The sequence below is a fragment of the Olea europaea genome, unplaced genomic scaffold (assembly GCF_002742605.1).
Source record: "Olea europaea var. sylvestris unplaced genomic scaffold, O_europaea_v1 scaffold1292, whole genome shotgun sequence".
In the NCBI taxonomy this organism is placed as follows: domain Eukaryota; kingdom Viridiplantae; phylum Streptophyta; class Magnoliopsida; order Lamiales; family Oleaceae; genus Olea; species Olea europaea.
In genome coordinates this window covers 71,193-80,045 of record NW_019230382.1, presented here as the reverse complement: position 1 = coordinate 80,045, position 8,853 = coordinate 71,193, and the positions used below count along the sequence as shown (strand labels likewise).

The 8,853-nt window shown below is 36.0% G+C and overlaps 2 protein-coding genes across 3 annotated transcripts; both read left to right on the top strand.

Annotated features, from left to right (window-relative positions):
• Positions 1 to 4,237: 4,237 nt before the first annotated feature.
• Positions 4,238 to 6,006, top strand: LOC111374796 (protein BASIC PENTACYSTEINE2-like). 2 transcript variants are annotated; one of them, XM_022997531.1, is made up of 2 exons: positions 4,238 to 4,339; positions 4,691 to 6,006. In XM_022997531.1, exon 2 carries the CDS (start codon positions 4,709 to 4,711, stop codon positions 5,636 to 5,638), a length of 930 nt encoding a protein of 309 aa, XP_022853299.1. In that variant the 5' UTR covers positions 4,238 to 4,339; positions 4,691 to 4,708; the 3' UTR covers positions 5,639 to 6,006. The 2 variants fall into 2 exon arrangements, with proteins under 2 accessions (XP_022853299.1, XP_022853298.1); XM_022997530.1 differs by having other exon boundaries at positions 4,642 to 6,006.
• A 904-nt stretch (positions 6,007 to 6,910) lies between these two features.
• Positions 6,911 to 8,853, top strand: LOC111374798. Its single transcript, XM_022997534.1, has one exon. It carries the CDS (start codon positions 8,255 to 8,257, stop codon positions 8,696 to 8,698), a length of 444 nt encoding a protein of 147 aa, XP_022853302.1. The 5' UTR covers positions 6,911 to 8,254; the 3' UTR covers positions 8,699 to 8,853.

Sequence of the window (8,853 nt, the reverse complement as noted above, 5' to 3'; positions counted from 1 at the left end):
TATTTCGTGATGGCATATCAGATGTGGAATGACTTCGAAGAATGATTTTCACAAGATAACGCTCCTCGCATTCATTAATTGAAAACTGAGATGATGAATACCTTGCAATATGTCATGACTGTTTCTGTACAATACACCAAATTAAAAGGCATTTGGCATGAACTTAGCACTTATTCCCAGATTCTACTATTCACTTGTAGCTCTGCAAAGGCGCTTGCTATAGAAAGGGAGAGAAAAGGAGCATCAATTTCTAATGGGATTGAATGAAAAATATAATGTAGTGTGCTCTCAGATCTTGAATACAGATCAATTGCCTTCATTATCTCATGCTCATGCTTTTGTCGCATAAGAGGAGTGCCAACAACTAGTGACAGCATCAAGATCACCTTCCATCGAGGCAGCATCATTCATTATTAGTAGCGTCAATAGTATCAGAGGCAATCATGATCCCTCCAAGCAATTTTGTGAATATTGTAAAAAGATCAAGCATATCCAAGATAATTGTTTTGAGTTACTTGGTTATCCGGAGTGGTGGGACAAAGGGAAGAAGCCGTTCAAACCCAAACTGGCTAATAACTTATAACATAGAGAGATTTCTAAGGGTAACAATACAATACCAATCAAAGGGTTGACAAATGAGCATTACGCTCAACTTATATCTATGTTCAATCTTGAAAAGACTCGTGATTCTACAACAAATTTTGCGGGTAAGGCAACTTCTCTATCCAATAGCATAATTGAATGAGTTCTGGATTTTCATTGAATGCTTCTAACCATATGACATGCCACGAAAGTGTCTTTACTTTTCCCAAAATCGTACCTCATTTTTCACCAATTAAAATTCCAGATGGATCATTCCTTCCGGCTAAGTCTTATGGAGGTGTTTCACTTAATCTTCCTTTACTTGCAATCTTATATCTATTAGCAAATTAACCAAAACTTTAAATTATGTTGCTCATTTTTTCCCTTCATTTTGCGCCTTATAGGACCTAACCACGAGGAAGCTTATTGGAATGGGTGAATTAAGAGATGGGCTCTATTATTTCAGGCAATCAAAAATCCTATGGCTTTAACCAACACCGGTACTCCTAATTCTAAACTTATTTTGTGGCATCAGCGTCTTGAACATTTGTCCTTTAATAGACTATCTCTTCTTACCGATTTAGGTCTGTCCACCATTAAGTCTTTTAATACATGTTGTGACTCTTGTAATCGAGTAAAGCAGGCTCGAAAACCTTTTCCTATTAGTTCGAGTAAAACACATGAATCTTTTGAGTTAATTCATTGTGATGTTTGGGAACCGTATCACACCACCTTTTTATCTAGCGCCAATCATTTTTTAAGAAATGTGGATGATTTCACTAGAAGCACCTAGGTGTATTTAATCAAAACCAAATCCTAAGTCTATATCAGGTTGATTTCCTTCATAACTATGATAACTAGAAAGACTGAAACAAATTAGCAGTGATAATGGAACCAAATTCACAAATCATAATTTTCAACTCTTCTGCCAACAAAATAGGATTTTGACCCAATTTTCTTGTGTCCCATGCCCCAACAAATTGAAATGGTTGGAAAAATAAGCATAGGCATATACTTGAAGTGGCTAGAGCTTTGAGGTTTTAGGCTCATTTACCTATAAAGTTAGGGAAGATTGTATTTTAACGGTAGTATATTTGAGAAATTATACTCCCACACCTTTGTTAACTGGAAAGAGTCCTTATGAGCTTTTATTTTCTTGAAAGCTAAATTATTTTCAACTTCGTGTATCTGGGAGTCTTTGCTATACTTCTATCCTTCCTCGATCTAGAGACAAATTCCAAGAACGTGCCACCGCTTGTATTTTTGTTGGCTATCCTCATGACTAAAAGGGTTACAAGGTAAATGATTTAACCACACATACAATTTTTACTTCTAGAGATTTGAGGTTTTATGAACATATTTTTCCCTTTCAAGATAAAACGTCATCCCTTTCTCCAAATCACAGTCCGTCAACAACCACACCTGTCCCTGATCATGAACCTGTGTTTTCCCCTACAAATACCACCATCTATGTTATAAATCACAACCAAGTTATCACAAACTCTGATCACTACACAGACGTTGATGCACCTTCTTCACGCACCAACTTAAATGACACTCCCAGTCATGTTCAACCCCTCATATATGGGTAAGGCATTTTATGTAATTGGCATTAAGATTCATGAAGATAGATTACGAAGGATCTTGGGTCTGTCTCAGAAAATATATATCAACAAAGTTTTAGAGAGATTTCGGATGAAAGATTGTTCACTAAGTGTAGTTCTCATTGTGAAGAATGATAGGTTCAATTTGAACCAATACCCGAAAAATGATCTAGAAAGAGGACAAATGAAGAACATTTCATATGTTTTTGCTATTGGAAGCCTAATGTATGCTCAATTCTCATAAAGCCTAACATTGCATTTGTTATAGGAATGTTAGGAAGATATTAAAGTAATTCAGGTTTGGACTACTAGAGAACAGCAAAGAAAGTAATGAGGTACCTTCAAGGAACCAAAAATTTCATGCTTATTTATAAACGGACGATAATATGGAAGTGATTGGATACTCAAATTCAAACTTTGTCGACTATGTTGATTAACGAAAACCAAAATCAGGTTATATTTTTATGATGGCTGATGGAGCTATATCTTGAAGGAGTGCCAAGCAAACCTTAACTGTTACTTCCACTATGGAAGTCGAGTTCGTATCTTGTTTTGAGGTTAATTCGCATGGTATATGGATTAAGAGTTTCATATTTGGGTTTAGAGTTATGAATTCCATTTCTAGGCCATTGAGAATTTACTGTAACAATTCGGCTGCTGTCTTTATGGCTAAGAACAACAAACATGGTAGTCAAAGTAAACATATTGACATTAAGTATTTAGTTATAAGAGAACATTTTAAATAAAAGAAAATAGTCATTGAGTATGTAAGCACTGAATCGATGATCGTTGATCCTTTGACTAAAGACATGCCACTATTGAAATTCAAGGATTATGTAGAGAACATGGGACTTGGTTCCACTATGTAATGGTATATACAGTTTTTGTACGAAAACTCTTATTTGTGGTGATATTTTTTCATATTCTTGCGTGCCTTAATTTATTTGAAAAAAATATATTTTTGTAGGACCAAGAATAAGACATAGGGTTTTTTTCATTAAGTATTGTTACTACATAAAAAAATTGTGAGAAACTAAATACATTATAATATATGGAAAGTAATACTCGTTATTAGAGGACTCATCGCCATGATTCATGTGTTTTTCTCTTAAGAATGATAATTGATGGGATTAGGTTGAAACATTAGGTTGAATGTATAGACAAAGTGGGAGAATGTAACAAATCTGTTTCTTTCAACAATCAACTGTTACTTTCCTTCAACACTCAATTGATGGTCCAACATTCATTGGAAAAGTGGTAACCTAAGCCATAATTTAATGAGAATTTTGGCTATATATATGGATGGGTTTGGTCCCTAAGCTCGACCATTGAAAATACTTTATATACCGTCAATTTCAGATGGTTAAGAGTTTAGAAATGCCATTACCTAGAGCAAAAGAGCTTTTTGAAACTACATCAACGGCCGGAGGTATGAATTCGATCCGTGAGATTTTTGATTTTTCGATCTAATTTGTTTTTGCATAATTGCTTAGGATCGATTTTCAGTCTTATATGATGTACATATAACATTATTTTACTATGATTAAAGTTAGATATGAGGTTTACAAATGCATGTTGTACACGATCATGAACCTTGCATTAGATATTAACTAATCATAACATATACGTGAAGAGTTGATAAAATCAATCCTGATAGTCATTCATGTATTCGATCGCCAAAATTTAAGATCTATTGAAACTTCTCATCATAAATTTGTATTTGTCGATATGTACGAAATACATATTGATGTAATGCAGACAGTCCCATGTTTAATTTTTTTCATCACTAGATTCAAATATTGTACTTGTGACATGATACAGTTTAAACTAAAAATGTGATGCAATTCACATCCTCCCAAAGCACAAATACTTTGTTGCAGTTCGAAAATTTTAAATTTTACAAATGTATGTAAATCATTTTCAAAAAAAATTTAAAATGAGAAAATGACAAAAAAATCACAATGAAAATCATGAGGCCTCACAAGAGTGTGGCACGTGTCCTCATGCATGAGCATGACATTAGTTATTTTTCTTTATTTGTAACAATTTCCCATTTCCAACACCAAAACCTCCATTTCCTTAACAAGGAAAAAGGCTACACTCTGGAAAAGGCAAAAAACAAACCCTAATCCGGCCGACCTTCATTTCTCTCTGTAAGCTCACTGTATCTATGTTTTTTCCTACTTTTGTTAGGGAAAATGTTTTTTTATTTTTTTATTTTGATTAACTTAAATTTATGTTGTAATTTTTTTCCCCACAGATCTGAGTTCAGAAACCCAAAATTTGTGCATTTCTAACGTTATGGATTTTTTTTGGATTTGTGGGTCTGTTTGCATTTTCTGAAAGTGAATATGGGTAGATTTGTTTTCTGGTAGTTGTATATTCTTGTGCGGTTTTGGTAGGGTTTGTAATTTAGACTTGTAAAATGTACTAAATTTACAGTTTGGAATTCCAGGTAAACACATTCATGTGCCGAATTTTGAGGTTTTTTCGTTGTTTCACAGTTTAGTGATTCCGTAAAGATGGACGGAAATGGTAGTATGAATTTGAGGAATTGGGGGTTTTTTGAGAGGGCAACCACCCCACTCAAGAGCCATTTGGGCCTCCAGCTAATGTCATCAATGGCCGAAAGGCCCCTTTTTGGTGGTGATGTTCATGACCAACACCGTGTCCCCCCCTCTGGTGTCATGGCTTCGATCAATGGCGGGCCTTACCATCACCATCGTGTTGGTGGCTTTTCTGAGTCCCACATTCCCATCGACTATATGAGGGAGAATTGGATGAACCATGGCAGAGAAAAGTATGTAAATAACTTGCCCGTGAACCAACACCAATCCTATTATCAACTGAATTATGGGCTTTCAGCGGAGACTTCATCAGCTCATTCCATCCAAATGCCCCAGCAAATTAATATAACAAAAAATGTAAATGTCATACCTCAGATGGAAGAGGTAAGTAAAGAGGGAGATAATGGTGGCAGTGGTGTTCCTCTTGCTAAGAAGAGGGGAGGTGGGAAAGTGCTAAAGTCTCCTGCCGAAGAGAAAAAACCTAGGATTAGAGCTCCTAGGGCTCCTAGAGAAGGGTCTAGCCCTTCAGTTCAGCGGACGAGGGCTCCCAAGAAACGGGCTGAAGTTGTGATCAATGGAATCAATATGGATATTTCAGGAATCCCTATACCAGTTTGCTCGTGCACTGGGACTCCACAGCAGTGTTATAGGTGGGGCTCGGGTGGGTGGCAATCTGCATGCTGTACTACTGGAATGTCTGTGTATCCCTTGCCTATGAGTACTAAGCGTCGCGGTGCGAGGATAGCAGGGCGTAAGATGAGTATTGGTGCGTTTAAGAAGGTCTTGGAGAAACTTGCTTCAGAAGATTATAATTTCTCTAACCCGATTGATCTGAAGAGTTACTGGGCGAAACATGGTACAAATAAGTTTGTGACAATCCGGTAAATCTATATGGAAGTGCTGCACCTGGCCCCTAAAATACATATGCTTTTTGTTTCTTCTATACATATATGAATGGTCTGGCCTGCAGCAGAGGCTTCTCAGGTAGTTTCTAACTGGTGGATTTCCCTATTGAGTCAGCTTATGCCCGGTAGGGAGCCTCATATAAGTTATTCAGTTTATTCCATTTGTAGTTCAAGCAAATGTTGATATTGTCTCAATGACAGGGGATGAGGATATTTGTTTAGATTTATTTGCTGCAATTACTGATATCTTATTTTCTTTCTAAAGATTTTGGTTGAGATAATGGTTGTTTCTTTTTCTCTACTAATTTTCTTGAAATGGTGATTGATGAGAGGATAATGCGTTTAATTTGTGGAGGTTTATCATTTTGATATTTATTATGCCGGAGTTAAAGTATTCATGGTGCTATACTAAGGAACGAATAATTGAACAACGATTATGCTTATGGAATATTACGTGTTAAAACTGCCTAATTTCTAAGTGAGTTAACTGTCTAATGTCTCAGTGAGTTACATTTGTGACCGTAACTGTGCATGCCTTTGAGTTAGAGCTAGACTAGCCTGCATCAGATTAAGTCTCAAATATGTGTCTAAATTATGCTAATAACTTGAGTTAGAGAATAACATTCTTGGAATGGTAGACTATTATGCATGCCTTTGAGTTGATTTAATCAAATTCAGGGTTCTGGGATATTTCAGAATTCAAATCTAAGAAAAAAGGAGATGCTGTTTTTGTTGAAATCCGTCGTGGGAATGAGGAGGAAAGGATGAGATATTGGATACTCATTAGATCATAGGTCAGGTAAAACTGAGGCTGACTGATATGCAATATAAGGCTTAAAGGTGAACAAATAACAGAGCTCTGGAGGCTTCTTCGTAAATGTGCTGTTCAAACACTGGAAGTAAGGAGATACCGGTGTTAAAGTACTTTACTATTTTTAAAATTAGTGCTAGACAGAAATTATTCAGAACTTAATGTTATCTGGATCCAGTTCTTTTTTGATAACTCAAATGATTATTTCTAAAGTTGATGCACAATTGCAAGACAAAATAGCGACGAGACTGTTTTATAATGGATCAAATGAATTGTTTGAAATTTCCTTTCTTAACTGCCTGTAAACAGCTAAAAGAAGGGTTAACAGATGATTTTTAATCATAAATTGAAATTAAGTTTTTGTGTGCTTCCTATATGTATGTCTTGATAGAAGTGAATACAGACTATCTATGGAATGGTTGTAACCTGTCTCTTGCGCCATGTGAGGTGTATCTACGGCTAATTTATCATTTTTTCTCCGTAGACTAAGAATATGCCGGTAGGCTGGTAAGTGCATCAGGTGAGATGGATATCGGAAGCAAGTCTATCTGTAAACAGTGAAATGTCCATGATATCATTTATGAATGATGGAGTTAGCTTAGAACTTGGTTCTCTTCTTCTTGTGAAATGCTTTATACAAGAAAAGTAGTCCATAGATGATGTGCTATGCTTCTTCCCAATTTGATATCATGAAAATACAAGCCTCAATCTCCATTTAACGAGTCTATGTGCTTGAAATCTACTTAACAATTGAAGTTGAAATATACCATTGTAGTCCTGTCCTTCACTAACGGTACAAAGTCCATTTTTCACAAAATATTGCTCTTGTAGTTCCACTCGGTAGTTTTGAACTTTCCAGTTGGACGGCCTATAATATCCGGTTTCCTTGTAAATTGGTCATTAATAATTGTGCTCCCGTTTGGTTGTGATTTTTCAAGGCAAAAATTCAAATTTTGACCATTATTTAGTGTAGTCAGTTATCATTTTTGACTTCTTTACTCAGAAGTGGGGACCTATCTTTCAAGCAAACGATCAAAAAATTGATTCTCATAATCAGCATCAAACAGGTTTTGTATATTGCAACTAGAAATTTTTTCTTCTCTTTTTCAGCTTGGATCATCGAAGATTTTGTTAAGCTGTAATTTCAAATCTGGGAATTTGTCAGAAACTTTAGGTGCTAAGAAGAACAAAGAGAAGTGGAAGCCATCGTGGAATGGAATCGGATAAAATCTGTTGTTCCCTTAACTGAAATCTTACGGTTTACCACAATTTTGACGTGTCGAAATCTTACTAGACCTCGCTACAAGTTTTTGTGCGATATTCTAAAAATTTGACACCTTAAAATTGTTTACAGAATTGAGGAGATAATCAAGGAAACAACCTCAAGTTGACAGCAGATCTAGCCTTGAAATGCACCGGTCAAAGTGTGATTAAATGTATCTGATGCTTGTAAATAGGAATGTTACTTAGTCTTAAGTTTTACTATTGTCCGGTTCAATGTCCTTGAACCTAGGATAGCCAGTGAACTTCTGTTTCTCAAAGTTAAAGCCACTTGTCAGTAAAATCTGAAAATTTGCCTCCTATTCAACCAAGTTCATGTTTATCTTAGTTTTCTGCTACTTATCATAAGTTATAGCATACAAAAGCTCACAACACAAAATCCCTGCAACCCATTTTTAATTTGCAATGAAATTATTTATATGATTGTTCAAATTTTGTCCAAAACGCCATTTATCTGGTTTTGTGGAGATTACAGTAAGTTCCATGAGTTGTAGGTAGCTAGGAATGGATGAAGAACTTCCCAAACTAAAGATATCGCCTTCGTTCAAACGCATATTCGACTCAACAATCTCACTAAGCAGCGAGGATTCTTCTTCCGACATTGAAGATCATCGATATACAAGCCTGAAGGACATAATCTTTAGCACTTTGCCACAGCATGAAGTAAATAATGATCCATCAAATGCATTTGATTCTTCCAACATTTCCATTCGCAATGAACTGGTTAAGCATGCAGCCTCGGCCTACGTGCAGTCGGCTGCCATTCTTCTCAATAGAGATCAAGATTTGATCTCTCGTTTTTGGGAAAAGATGAAGATAACTTGCGTTGGATTCCTTTCGTGTTGGCACACGTGTGTTAGGGTTCCATTGAGAGCTATTTTCCATCCGGTTCTCCACTTTCTTTATCGGTCTGTAGACAGGATTCGCAGTGCTTATATCAACCAATGAAGGGGTCTAGCGCGAACTCTTTGTTGGGTTTCTTAGATTTTCACCTAGGCTTTTCTACAAGTGTTATTGCCTATGTTGTCACTGGTATTCATATATTTGCAGGACTTTATTCTAGGCTACCTTTGTATCCTAATTTATTGGGCCATAATGGCAAA